At 45.4% G+C, this 14,481-nt stretch overlaps 1 protein-coding gene across 4 annotated transcripts in view; it reads left to right on the plus strand.

Moving 5' to 3' along the window:
- Positions 1-10,353, plus strand: part of PUF60 (poly(U) binding splicing factor 60) — a 31,105-nt gene extending 20,752 nt beyond the window's left edge. For all 4 annotated transcript variants that reach the window (XM_056333653.1, XM_056333654.1, XM_056333652.1 and 1 more), the window contains 7 exons: positions 589-750; positions 1,188-1,280; positions 2,106-2,319; positions 2,725-2,915; positions 7,189-7,324; positions 7,806-8,041; positions 9,918-10,353. In XM_056333653.1, the coding sequence (XP_056189628.1) occupies positions 589-750; positions 1,188-1,280; positions 2,106-2,319; positions 2,725-2,915; positions 7,189-7,324; positions 7,806-8,041; positions 9,918-10,217 (1,332 nt within the window). In that variant the 3' untranslated portion in view covers positions 10,218-10,353. The remainder of the gene's footprint in view (positions 1-588; positions 751-1,187; positions 1,281-2,105; positions 2,320-2,724; positions 2,916-7,188; positions 7,325-7,805; positions 8,042-9,917) is intronic.
- Positions 10,354-14,481: the final 4,128 nt, after the last annotated feature.

Here is a 14,481-nt window from a genome sequence, read left to right on the forward strand (position 1 = left end):
GGATCTCATCCTGCCTGGGGCAGGGGCGGGGGGAGGAGGTGGTGTGTGATGCTTGAGGGAGTGGGGAGGAGGTACCCAATTCCATATACTTTGCTGCCTGGGAGGATGGGGTGGGGGGGAGGGAGCAATTAGGTGGTGCCCAATATTGGATCTCTTGCTGTCCCTTGCGGGAGGGAACGGGAGGGATTGCTAATAGTGTCTAGAATTGAGACCTTTGCTGCCTGGAGGGGGAAGCTGTCCTAGAATGAAGTTATTTCCTCCTCCTGCAAGTGTTGCTGGAGATGTGATCAGGCTGGGGAGGGTTAGACCTTATCAGTGGGTTTGGAGTTAAGGCTCCTGAGGTGGCAGACCCCATCAAAGATTTGACTGCCCCTGGGAGTGAGCTGTACTGCTTATCCGCTCCAGCAGTCTGTGCATTGAGCAGGAAAATACTTCTTTATTACTACGTGTGCCAGGCTGTGCTGCAGCCCAGTGAGGAGCTACCTGCTGTTGGGTCATAGCTCCTGGGAGGGAAGGAGGAAGGGAAAGAGGTCCTGACATCCATGACCACCCTGTCATCTAACCAGCCAGTTCTTCTTTCCAATACAGATGGCAGCTCAGAGGCAGCGCGCCCTGGCCATCATGTGTCGTGTGTATGTGGGCTCCATATACTACGAACTGGGAGAAGACACCATTCGCCAGGCCTTTGCCCCATTTGGACCTATAAAAAGCATTGATATGTCCTGGGACTCTGTTACAATGAAACACAAGGTTGGTTAATGGCTATTGAGTGATGGATGGGGTTTTTCTTCTCTCCGAGGCCTTCCTAAATAAACCCAGGAGAGGAAGGAGCCTTTACCATTGTAGAGAGAAGGCTGCTTTTAGCGCTTCAAGATAAATGTTTGTAGCTGCCTGCTCTACTTTGCAGGATGCTGTAGTGGGGCCAGATGTGCATGGGGGTAGTAGGCACAAATGATGCCAAACAGCTGGCAGTCCTGCATGCAGTTAGACCTCTAACTACGAGAGGCTCTGGAAGCACAGGTAGCCTTGGGTCGGTGCTTCTGCATGCAATTTTCTGCTTGAATAAAAGCTGCTTTAAGGAAACATCTCAGGCTGTGACAGTAGGAATCTTGGCTTCGTTAGCTTAGCACTAAATTTGAGACAAGATACAGCTGCTGTGATTCGACAAGCATATCCTTCTGTTCTAGGGTTTTGCTTTTGTGGAATATGAGGTACCCGAAGCTGCTCAGTTGGCCTTGGAGCAGATGAATTCTGTCATGCTGGGGGGAAGAAATATAAAGGTGAGTAGTAGGCATGCTCTGAAAATTCCTAGTCCTCTTTGCTGTGAATAATGGGTGTATGCCTAGAAGTGCTCCACATCGTACTGTAAGCTAGTAAGCTAGCTGTTTTTTCCACCCACACATAGAATGGAAGTCTCTTGAGGACAAAACAAAGGTGATTCTTGATATTTTATTGCTGCCGCCTTATATTGTACCTATGGGGGTGGTAGATAGGTAGCATTGAACTTCTGTTGTGCCTGTCAGTAGTGCGAGGGACTTCAAGTATCAAGTAAGGGTCCACCCTTGCGATACAAAAAGGATGCATTCTGCATAAACGGAAAGGAACAAAGGATTGTAGCTGTGTTTTTTCCAGGCAGTAAGAGGGGGTCTTGCAAAGGTGAAATTTAGGGGTTATGGGGGGAAACGAGCATTTTCTGCAAAGTGTTCTATGTTTTGCGTTTCTATCTCTGCATATCTGCAGCACCAGATTTCGAAGAGGGTTTTAGGAGCCTTTGAAAGAAGGGTATAGAAGCTTTGTGTTTTGCTTTCAGACTTGTTATCAGTTCCTGGAAGTTGGCCTTTGGCAGGTCAGGGAGCATAAATGGGGGAAATATGGTGGAGGAGGCAGCAGAGTCTGTCCCAGCTCTCGGTAATCCCCCATAGTACAGGTCAGCTGTTCCCCGAAGCAGAGTCAACTGTTGTGCTTTGCTAATTATGGCCTTACGAGGTATTACCTGGTTTGAAAAGGGAGGCAAGTGGCTGAGTGCTTGTCTGCTGTAACTCTTGGTGAGTCACCCTGCTGCTCTTCAGAATGCTTAATGGACTGTTCGCTTTTTCTCTTTGCAGGTTGGGAGACCTAGTAATATAGGTCAGGCACAACCAATTATAGACCAGCTAGCAGAAGAGGCACGGGCTTTCAACCGCATCTATGTGGCATCTGTTCACCAGGACCTTTCAGATGATGACATCAAGAGTGTGTTTGAGGCCTTTGGGAAGATCAAATCCTGCACGCTAGCCAGGGATCCCACAACAGGAAAACACAAAGGCTATGGTTTCATTGGTAAAATGGCTGTTTGGTGTTTGATGTGGGGTAGGGAGAGTGGTTGGGAGTCTCCTCATTTTTTTTTTTTTTTTTAAGGTTTTATCCTCTCTAGTGGAAGAATTGTATTAAGCAATGGGATAGAAATAAATTTGGAGCAGATCTATGCCTGAACTTAGAAATATAATTAATAGCCAGATATTTTTACTCACTGCCAAGTAGGTTGAGCGATCTTGCTATGCTGAGTGTTCTCAACAATGCTTGTGTGATCAGAGGGGTGAGATGACTGAGCCAAGCGCTGAGGATCTTATTGGAACTCTTAAGCAGTCAGTTTCTGCAAATACAAATCAAAATTGCGTGATGAGAGGGCAGTTATGTTGAAGAGTAAAAAGGATCATTTGTAAATGGTACTTTTTCTCATTGCAGAATATGAGAAAGCACAATCTTCTCAAGATGCTGTTTCCTCTATGAACCTCTTTGACCTTGGAGGTCAATATCTCCGAGTTGGTAAAGCTGTGACTCCTCCGATGCCTCTCCTGACACCTGCTACGCCAGGAGGACTACCTCCAGCAGCAGCTGTCGCTGCAGCAGCTGCTACAGCAAAGATCACAGCACAGGTAAGGCATAGGCTGGTGTGACTCAACCAAGTGAATGGCTGTTGTGACCCTGCTAGAAACAAGCCGGCAAGCTGTTCCAGCCAGCTGTATTCACTAGTTTGAATGAAAGTCCTTGGCCTAGATCATACTCTTGTTCCCAGGGCTTCGCATGTAGAAGCTTGCCCCTGACGCTTGTGAGGATCACGGAGTCATAGAATGGTTTGGGTTAAAAGGGATTTTAAAGGCTGTCTAGTTCCAACCCCCCTGGCATGGGCAGGGACACCTCCCACTAGACCAGGTTGCTCCCAGCCCGGTCTAACTTGACCTTGAGTGCTGCCAGGGAAGGGGCACCCACAGCTGCTCTGAGCAGCCTGTGCCGGTGTCTCACCGCCCTCACAATAAAGAATTTCTTCCTAGTATCTGACCTAAATCTCCCCTGTTTCAGTTTAAAACCATTCCCCCTTGTCCTATTGCTGCAGACACTACTAAAAACTCTGGCCCTGTCTTTCTTATAAGCCCTCTTTAGGTACTGGAAGGTTCTCTAAGGTCTCGCCAGAGCCTTCTCTTTTCCAAGCTGAACAACCCCAGCATCTGATACACCAGCATTTGTGGAATGGAGTCTGGCACAGCTGATCAGAACTTTGTTTAGAGAAATGTTGAGGGAAGACTGCAGGGTATTGCTTCTCTGTATAGGCAAACCAATGATGAGGGAAATGGTTATAGTAGAGGCTAAAAGAATGCATGAAAGTATGTGAAAGGAGGGCAGACTGAGGGCTGTAATAGTCACTTGAGCAGTGCTGTGTTGTTGAAAAGGCTCTGTCTGTGTAGGTGGAAGATGACTAATGACTTGAGGCTGTTCAGAAACAAGGAAATGCAGGGATGGAGCAGAATTGGTTGTTGATGCGGGAATCTAGGGGTTCTCAAATATAGTTTGCTCGAAGTAACAGAAGCTCAAGGTTATGAGGTACTGATGAAGGAGGATTGCCTTCCAAAGCAAACCCCCGTGTCTGTGTCCATTGTCCTTGCCTTGGGCAGCAGAATCTCCCCCTGCATCGCTGTAGCCCATGAAAGAAACAAGTTCCAGCGCTAGTGGGTTCTTGGATTCTCTCAAGCAATAAAATTGCTGAGGTGTGCAGCCTCAGCTAGTGTGGCTGAACCTAGTGTGTGATGCTAATCAGCTGACTGGACTGAATTTTGTAAGCAGCTCTTTCTTTGAAAATATTTCTCAGAATCATGAGGTAAAGGCAGAAGTGGGAGGAGCTTCCACTTATTTGAAACTTTCAGGTGGTTTGCATGCCCCCAGTAAAAAGTCCACAAGTCTGGGAACCTCTGCACTCAACTAAGGAAGGAGGTTGAGGCTTGGCTAGAGGAATTACTTGGATCAAAATTACTTTGGGAAAGAACTATTAACCCTTCTTTTAAGGGAAATGTAGAGGTCTGTTACAGACATGGATAAATCTTACTGTTTCTTTCTGCAAATTACTGCAGGATTTGTTACTGTGAAGAAAATTTCAAATTCCATATCTAGAAAAAAGGTTCTAAAAGACCTCAGAGATACTCTGCAGTCTTGTTGCCTTTGCCTTAGACATGGTACAGATCTAGGTAACCTGTCTGATTAGTCATGTGGGTATTTGTAGATGACTGGGGAAGAGAGCAAAGACCAGTTACAAAAGGCAGTATCTTATTTACACTCCTTGCATGGTTCTTGTACAGAACAGCTTGCTTTAAACATGCAGGTTCATGGTCTATGAGGGCCTTAATTTCACAGCTTTTTTAAACACAAGCTAATTGGTAAACTCAGCGGAGCTAAAGAAATTATGGACATGAGAGAGAGAAACCTAAGTCAGAGATAAACTTTGGATCTGCAGTCAAAACTACAACTTTAGTCTGGAATTAGCATGCCAGCCGAGGAAGGAGGAAATGTCTCTGCACATGAATGACACTATGAAGAGAGGTACTGGGTAGCAAAGATGGTTAATGTCTTTTGAACGACAATTAAAAAATCAGTCTTGCAGAAGAAGTTAAAGAATTAAAGCTAGTAGGAAAACTTTCTTTAGCCATTTAAGTAAACAGTGAGAGCATCTCACCAGTGTAGTCAAGGATTATGGCGGTCTTGTTACAGCACTGAAGGCTTACATAAGTATCTTTTCCCCTTCATTAGAAGCATAAGGCAGATTGGCTAGTGATGCACATGAGATTACTGCATCCTAGGTGGGTGTAAAGCTCGGAGTTTTTGTGCAGATGTATGCTTAATAGTTTTGGGGGTTTTTTGTAATAAATCTGTCATGTCAGGGCTATTGCCGTATGGGTGAAGAATAGCAAATGTGATATTTTAGGTAGTGTGAAAAACATATCAGCAGTCTTTGTTCTCACCCCAGTGGTAGGGAAAGATTGAAAACAAGCTTTAAAGGAATGACAAAATTTTTAAAAGAAACAGACATGCAAAACATTTGGTTTTTTTAGGGAAATACCCTTGCTAGATGAACCTAACATTTTTGGTAAGACTGCTGTTACATACTTCATTAGGGGGAAAAAAATGAAAGCATATCCTATCAACAATTCCGGAGTTGGTGAAGACCCCTGTATGAAGCTCTTAGACAAGACCAATACTGTTGCAATGAATTCTGAGTTGTGTAGGCAAGCGAGGAGATGGAAGTGAGCTGTGCTGGAAATTGCTGACCCTTCACTCTGCTGGTGAAATTACTTACAGATCAGTCTTCCTTCATCTCCAGTAAAAACATCAGTGGCCTTATTCTAGGTATTAGGAGAAGAGTGCTAATGGAATTAGTTGGCAACACAGAAAAGATGCATTATTAATGTAGAGGAGAACTGGAATATTGCAGCAGATTGGAGTAGGAAATGTATGCAGTGTTTAGTAGTAGAGTACAAGATACTGCATTTAAGGAATGAAACCTCACAAGTTTTTTGCTCCAAGGTGTCAGGGCTTATAGGAGCTACATGAAAGCAAGGAAGAGAGGGATCTGGGTAACTAAATCATTATTATAATAGCCTGGAATATTTGGATCTTAGGGTATAATTTAGGCATATTATTTTCAGTAGTTTTATGGAAGTGTTTTGTCATTAAACTAGGTGTTCATCTCAAATGTTGTTTGATTCTGGTCATCTAGAGTCAGGATGTTTATTTGGGTTATAGAAGGTGTAGAGAAGTACTGCAGTTACTAGGAGAACTGGAAAGCCTGATATGCAGGAAGAAAACAGAAGTTTGGCTTGGTGTAACTGTAGAAGAATGCTGAAAAGTGCATCAGATTTTTGCTCAAGTACAGTTGGTACGGAGGCAAGTAGGTAATGGGATGGGAGAAGAGATGCAGATCACATGAACAAAAGGAAGTGGTTATAAAATGTTTCAGTTATCAAGGCCAGAAGTTTGAAGAGTTTTTCCAGTCATCACAAGTGGTAAAGTTCAGGAGCAGTAAAATGGTGGCAAAAGTTGGTTGTTTTGTTGAGAAATGTACTAATGTGATAATTGTTTGCAGTTGCTGTGATGGTGATGGCCAGTTTCAGTGTTGTGTTGCTGTCTGCACCTGAAGGAAAACTAGAGGGAGAGGACTTTTGGGTTAAGCTGATCTAAAAGTGTGCAGCTTTTGAAAATAATAGTATTGTGCTCTCCCTTGTGCTTGCAGTAGTGTTTTTGACTACAGTGTTCCTTGAGTCAAAGATTAATCTTCCACCAGAAAGGAAAAACTGGAAGCTTGGGAAAAACTGAAGTTGTAAGAGTTCCCTCATCTGGTTTGTCACATGGCCCCAGAGCCCTGCTGCTGTCATCAGAGGGAGTGGGAAATGTGGGATGGGAGTTCCCATCAGTCGTCTTAAATGGATCACATTCCTTGGCATCAGTGAAAAGCTTTGTTGGTGTAAAAGGTGGAAACAAGTAGAGATTCCTCTTGCTCTGGAATTGCCTGCATCTTTCAAACTGTGTATTGAATCCCTTGGTGTCTTTAATTCAGTAACTGACCTAGCAGCTTCAGAGGATGGGTGAAGTCTGTGTTGAAAGAGAATGTTTTTCTTCCAAGGCTTGGTTTCTCCTAATTTCTGCATTTCTCTGGTGGGCTGGGTGGCATACTACTTTCTTTTACAGTAGCACTGGAGAGCTCAGACCTTCAGAATCTATGTATCTGGTATTTCTTAGATGTGCAAAAAGCTGAGTCTCAGCTGAATAGAGCCATAGCATGACAACTTGATGCAGAATTAACACGTGTGTTGGTTTTTGTTTTTTGTTGTTGTTGGTTGTGTGTGTTTGGTTTTTTGGTTGGGTTTCTGTGTGTGTGTCTTGCAGGAAGCGGTGGCAGGAGCTGCAGTTCTTGGTACTTTGGCAACCCCTGGGCTGGTCTCTCCAGCACTGACTCTGGCCCAGCCCTTAGGGGCGCTGCCACAGGCTGTAATGGCAGCACAGGCACCGGGAGTCATTACAGGTATGTTTACTTTTCGTCGCTTTTATACCAGTTACAAAGCACGGTTCTCTGTAGCTGGGGTCACACCTAAGGAGAATTTGAAGATGAAATCCTCCTCCTTGCCCTGCTTTGTCAAGAGTTGTTTTTGTTGGTTTTTTTATTTCTGCAGCGTCGCAGGAATTTATTTTAGTATGTAATAGACATGACAGGGACATGAACTTCACAGCAGAAATGCCTTGTATGCTGAGTGAAAATCAGAATAAATGTTACTCCATGCAAAATCCTGCACTCTGTCTCCCTTCTAGGCAGGTATATGATGTGTGCATTGGGCGCTTATATGCGGTATGCTAAGTTACTGCTTATGTCTCCCTGGTTGTCACTGGTGCAGAGCAAATAAAACCATCTAGATTCTGCAATCCTCTTTGTCACTGACCGATATGTACTCAAATGTTGCAGAACATCAGTTTGTTTCCTTTATGCTACAGAGTTTGTACTCTTACAGGTGTAACCCCTGCCCGACCTCCCATTCCTGTCACTATTCCACAAGTGGGAGTTGTGAATCCTATCCTGGCCAGTCCCCCAGCACTGGGCCTGATGGAGGTCAAAAAGGAGAAGGAAGAGGAGGAGGTATTCCAGGAGTCGGAGAGGCCAGAGATGCTGAGTGAACAGGAACACATGAGCATATCTGGCAGCAGTGCCCGTCATATGGTGATGCAGAAATTGCTTCGTAAACAGGAGGTGAGCGCAGTGTGACTGCCCTGAGCTGGTTCCATTGGTCAGTATGTCAGGCTACTAAGTTTAGACCTGTCTTAACGTGGTATAGCTGCACGGGTTTGTATGCGGTACAGGCTTCCTGCAGCGCATGTTGTAGGTACCCCACAGAGCTCATGCGGAACTACAAAGACTGCCTGCTTGTGTGCCGCTTGTGATGGTTCTTCATCTGTCTTTAGCATCTTCTCGGAGTTCTCGGAGAAGGTTCACACCAGTCACTAGGCCAGAAGAGGCTTGGCTAGGAGGTGTCTGATTAAACTGTGTGTTTACTTAGCATCATTAAAGCAAACAATCATGGCCTTTTGGCTTATAATTAAAGAAGTGATACTGGCACATGGTGAGGGGCTATCTATTCCAAACTGAATCCACCTTTTCCCCACAACTTTTTATTGCAGGGTGGAATTCTGAGGTATTTATAAAAACAAAATTTCACAGAAGTTAGTGAGAAAGAGGACAAGAATGAATGATGGAAAAAGTCAGAACACTAAACAGATTTACAGATTATTTTTTTTTGGGGGTGGTGGGGTGGAAAGGTGGGTGTCTTGAAAGGGTCTGTATCGATAATTTCATCGGGCTTCTTGTTCAGGCATGACCAGAGGTTTGTTCCTGTGCGTGATTGAATTTCCTGTCTGATACGCAGATTTCCTGAGCTTTGACACTGAATCCACAATGTTTCTTCTGTTTGCTAAATAGGGATAATGCTGACATGCATTTCATAAGGGAGGACACAGATGAGTTAGTAAGTGTTCTCCTTTACTTTGAAAAGGTACATAAATTTAAATACATCTTTGGGCTTCTGACCTAGCAGCCAGGTTTCCTCTGTCACAAGTACCTTTCCCAAAGAATCCAATTCATTGTGTGAAGAAAGTTTAGCAATGTCAGAAGAGTCTTAAACTACACCCTTCCCAAAGCTTCCTGGCATTCTCAACCTCTAAGTACCCTTTTGGTTTTGCTGTTCTTCTAGTGGGCCCTTAGAAGCAGTTACACAGACATGTGAATAAGAACTGGAACGAGAATTTTAAAATGATACTGAGCTTGAAAAAATGTGTCTGCTTAGCCGGTGATGTTTGGCAGGGCCAGAGCTGGGAGCAAGGGATGTGGCAGAGCTGGGTGTAATGCACAAAACCAGACTGCCCAGAGAGGTTGTGGAGTCCCTGTCCTTGGAAGTGTCATCTGAACATGGTCCTGGGCAACTAGGTGACCCTGCTTCAGCAGGGGAGCTCAGACCAGGTGATCTCCAGAGGTCCCTTCCAAGCTCAACCATTCTGCGATACAGAGAGGTGCTCAGTCGCAAAAGGGCAATACATAGCAGAGGTATGTCGCTGGTGCTCTTTGACTTGTATGTTGTTATTCCCTGTAATGAAAGTACCTGGTCAACCATCAGTTGTCAGAGCTGTAAAAGACCTGGTTAATCCTTCTGCTTTAGAGATGACAAAAAGTCTTAAAAAACCCAACCAACCAAAAAATCCCATGACAGTGATGCTGAAGATAACAAAGCAAAATATAACTGGATAGCAAAAGCACGAGAAGTAAAGAGGTCTGCAAGTCACTTGTGCTTCAAAGATGTGTCTAAGAAAAGCACAAGACGTGACCCACTGACCGAGGCCAGCCACAGCATAGCTGGCAGTGACCGAGGCATTGGTGCTGTGAGTGCCTGGAAAAAAAATTTACTAGTTTATGCCTGAGAACCTGAGACATGGTTGGTTTCATGGAATATGTGGTAATGATATAGCACTGGAATATCTGGTGGTGCTCGGGCATGCTGCATAGTCTGATGTGGCTTTGAAAATTTAATCTCGATGCCTCTTTGGTGTATTAATTCCCTTATCCCTTCTCTCTGCAGTCCACTGTGATGGTGCTTCGCAACATGGTGGATCCAAAGGACATTGATGATGACCTAGAGGGAGAAGTGACAGAAGAATGTGGCAAATTTGGGGCTGTAAACAGGGTCATCATCTACCAGGAGAAGCAAGGAGAAGAGGAGGATGCGGAGATCATTGTCAAGATCTTTGTGGAGTTCTCCATGGCCTCAGAGACACACAAAGCCATTCAGGCTCTGAACGGGCGCTGGTTTGCAGGAAGAAAGGTGGTAGCAGAGGTGTATGACCAGGAGAGATTTGATAACAGTGACCTGTCAGCATGAACTTTATTTGAAAGACTTTGCCCCTGCCCCCTCTGCCTGTCTGGTCTTTTTTTAAGCCATGTGTAAAGAATGCTCCAGGGTGGGCACAGATCTCTGTGATGTACTTGTAGTTTGGATAAAAGCGCAAAGAAAGCTAGTGTGCATCTGTGTGTGTGTTAAAGGGGCTGACGTCTTGTCAGCTGAGTCTGGCATGGGTCTGGCCTCATCCTCCTGGAAGAGCGGGGCCAGAGCCTGAAGAGGGGTTGCTGCTTGTGCTCCTGCGTTACACTGTGGTCACTTCAGAAACACTCGGGTCACCACCTTTTAGGGGCTGGAATAGCAGTGTTCTTCAGAGATGGGCCGTAAACGGTTGGAATGGAGGAGGGAGTTTCTTCGTAAGGTATTTCAGCAGCACCTAAGGGTGCTGCTGGATTCACAACGAGAAGGGTAGCTTGGGTGGTGCTGGGAGGGAGCCTTCCTACTGAGGAGCTGCATGTGGAGCTTGACCTTGGGAGCCCAAACGTGAGTCAGAGCCCAGAACTGAACCTGCTGCACCTTTTTAGAGTGTTCATGTCGTGTTTATTCCGATACCATAGTTTGGACCTCACGTTTTTAGTGATGGATCAGAGTTACCCTTACTGATCCTTCCTTAATGTGCCAAAACAGGAATAGCAAGTCAGGCTGCAGGCATCACAGCTGAGTTGAGAGTGCAGGTAGTGTTGATGGGTAGCTCCTAAAGTGCATTTATGAAATAAACATCTAGCCCTTGTACTGTGGACAGTGATACGGAACACATGCCTTGCCTGAAAGGAAAACAGGAGGAGGGGCAAGTTTGTTGAGAGCTCAAAGGTTTAGTAATATTTACAAATCTTAAATGCATTTATTTTAGTAATCTTTGTATCTAGCTGATGAGTAGGAACAGAATTAGCTCATGTTAATTATTTTAAGTATATAAGGGGGTACTACATTGCTTGTTATACATAACCGGTACACAGCACAGATCTGAAGAAAATCAGTTTAGACATTCAAATGAAGGAGGAATCATCTCAAAGGAACTTCAGTAGGGAATTCTGAGTTGAGCCTGCAGCTGTGGGTTGCTTCTAAACTTGGAGATGTTTTTAAAATTAAATTTTTGTATTTTGTTTCAAACACTCTACTTTTCTTCTGTTGCAGGTTAGAAATTTGTATTTGCAATTTAACTTTATTGATGACTTGATTTATGTTCACTTTTTGTACCGATATTGCGTGTTAGCTTAAACAACCTTTCTTCTTCCCTGTTTTTATATCTGTTCCAAATTAAGAAGCCTGTTGTTTTCCGCCTGTGTTTTGAGAGTCGAAGTCTTGGGATCAGCTTGCTCTTTCCCTAGTCGTCTGCCCTAGCAGCCCTTCTTTGAATTTATTAGCTTAATTTTCCTTTTCTTGAGTGTAGTTGACTAGACCTGCTTGAACAGATGTATAGTGGCATTTGTCCTTTCTTACCTGTTCTGGAAAGGCATCATCCAATGGCACTGGTGGTCCCATTGACCTCTGACTGCATCCTGGTAGCTCACAGTTACCCCCAGTTCACAATGCAGCCCAGCTGCTTTGCTGCTTTTGTTTGTGATGCAGGAGAAAATTCACTGTTTTTAATTGTTCCAGGGTTTTATTCCTACTAAAGAAAACCAAAACACCTCTCATGTGCCTCAGTCTGTCCAGCTTCCATTTTCCACTATTTGCTCCTGTTCTGGATTTAGAAGTATAAAGACCGCACTGGGAGTTTCCTTGTGGTGTTGATGGTTTAAAAAACCAAAGTGGATAAAAGTTGATGCAAGGGGAGAGCAGATTAAAGAATGACAGCTTAAGTGTTAACACATTTTTGTGTACAATCAATTCTCCTTGGCTGACAAGATGATATTTTACAAAAGTAACTTCATAAATATCTTGACAAGTCAAATGTCTGACAAAAGATCATCTGTCTTGACCTCTGTGTGGCCTTTGATAGGGTCTTCCACAACATCCTTGTAACTGAGTTGGAGAGAGGTGGGTTTAGTGGATGAACTGTTAGGTGGATAAGGAATTGGCTGAATGGCTGCATCTGAAGAGCTGCAGTCAACAGCTCCATGTCAAAATGGGGATCAGTAATCGGTGGTTTCCATCAGAGGTCTGGCCTGGGACTGATAGTATACAATAATGACAGAGTGGGATTGAGTGCACCCTCTGCAAGTTTGTGGATTGTGCCAAGCTGAGCGGTACAGTTACTAGAGGAATGGGGTGCTGTCCGGAGGGACCTTGACAGGCTTGAGGAGTAGGCCAGTGTGAACCTCATGAAGTTCAGCAAGGCCAAGTGTAAAGCCCTGCACCTGGACAAGGGCAGTCGCCACTGTTGGCACAGACTGGGGGAGGTGTGGGGTGGGGAGCAGCCCTGCAGAGGACTTGCAGGTGTACTGGTGGATGAAAAAGGCAGTGAGCCAGCAACATGCGCTCACAGCCCGGAAACCCAGCCGGCTCCTGGGCTGCACCCCGAGCAGCGTGGCCGGCAGGGCAAGGGAGGGGATTCTGCCCCTCTGCTCTGGGGAGACCCCCCGGAGCACTGCGCCCAGCTCGGGGGTCCCCAGCACAAGCCAGGCAGGGACCTGCTGGAGCGGGGCCGGGGGAGGGACACGGAGCTGGTCCGAGGGCTGGAAGCCCTCTGCTGCGGAGAAAGGCTGCGAGAGCTGGGGGGGCTCAGCCCGGAGCAGAGGAGGCTGCGGGGAGACCTGGCTGCGGCCACTCGGTGCCTACAGGGGCTGTAGGAAGGTGGGGACGGGCTTTTTAGCAGGGCCTGGGGCGACAGGACCTGGGGGGCGGCTTTGAACTGAAAGGGGGAGATGTAGGGTGGACACAAGGAAGAAATTTGTTACGCTGAGGGTGGTGAGGCACTGGCACAGGCTGCCTGGAGCAGGGATTGTTGCCCTGTCCCTGGAAATATTCAAGGCCAGGTTGGACAGGGCTGGGAGCAGCCTGGTCTGGTGGAAGGGGGTTGGATTGGGTGATCTTTAAAGATCCCTTCCAACCCAACCGATTCTGTGATTATACCGATCTAAAATCTGGCATTGTACAACACTGTAATTAAAATGCTGTAGTGTGGACTGAACATAATAAATTGATTAGGAATAGCTGGCAAACAAAATAACCTAAGGAGAAAAAAGTAGAAATTAACGAGGGTGGGCTTTTTTTTCCCTGGGATCATAGAATCAGAATAGTTTGGGTTGGAAGGGACCTTTAAAGGTCATCTAGTCCGACCCCCAAATACCTTAACAGAAATCTGATTTAGGCCAAATGTATGTGTATAATTATTTAGGATTTTGAAGCAGGTATAGAAATACACATTCAGCAGGCTAGCATGGCAGGTCAGTAGCATGTTGGGCTTGGCGTGAGCGGATGTTTTTTGTGTTTAAATTTGAAATGGTTCATTCAGCGCAGGGGATTCTGGCTTGGAAAACTTAACTCGGGGAAAGATGATAAGGTAGTGGGGATAATCGGTGGGTGCGCTGCGTGGTGTTGAATGTTGTGGTGTTCCTCTCTTGGGGCAAGTTCCAGGGGTTCACCATCCATATAGCTAACCTGGGTGACTGTGGAGGCCTGAAGCTGTTGGTGGCTGAAAGGATGACGCTGGAGGAGCACAAAGTCGCACTGGCACAGCCTCCCTTTGGAGAAACTGGCAGGTTCTTGGTCCCTGAGAACACTGGTTGTGTTGGACCCTTCCCTGAATTTATTGATGGCCTCTCACCATTCCTTCCCTGTTGCCTCTTCTGTGATGCTTCAGAGATGTCTGTGCGATCACCACCTCCCATTTAATCATGCATTCTTCCAATTGTTGTATTTTGTGTCATGCTTTCTTAGCAAACTGGAAAGCACAGATGTCTTCAGGTGCGGCATGGATCTGGTGGGAGTAAAGACAAAAGCATGGGTACCTCTGCATTAGCCTGTGAGGCTTCAATCTTTCTTGATATTCCTCTTCTTAAATGGTTGTAGTCTGAACAGTTTTCTGACAGGGTAACAAGGTGTCTTCAAGTTACTTCACCTTCAGGCTTTTTCAGGCTTTTCCTATTGACAGAAGGACACCGCTGTGCAGAGTTTTCAGCTGGTTTTATCTATGCAGGGCTTACTCAGTTGATTCTGTGACAGCATTGGTCTTCGAGGTGAGTTATTTAAAAAACGTGGGCAGCTTGCAGAAGCAACCTCAACATCTGGAGACCTTGTCACATGACTCCACAAAACCAGACTTTTTTGCAGCCATAAGTTAGGACAGAATTGTGCTCATCTC

Source organism: Falco biarmicus, chromosome 3, assembly GCF_023638135.1.
Source record: "Falco biarmicus isolate bFalBia1 chromosome 3, bFalBia1.pri, whole genome shotgun sequence".
NCBI classification, from domain to species: domain Eukaryota; kingdom Metazoa; phylum Chordata; class Aves; order Falconiformes; family Falconidae; genus Falco; species Falco biarmicus.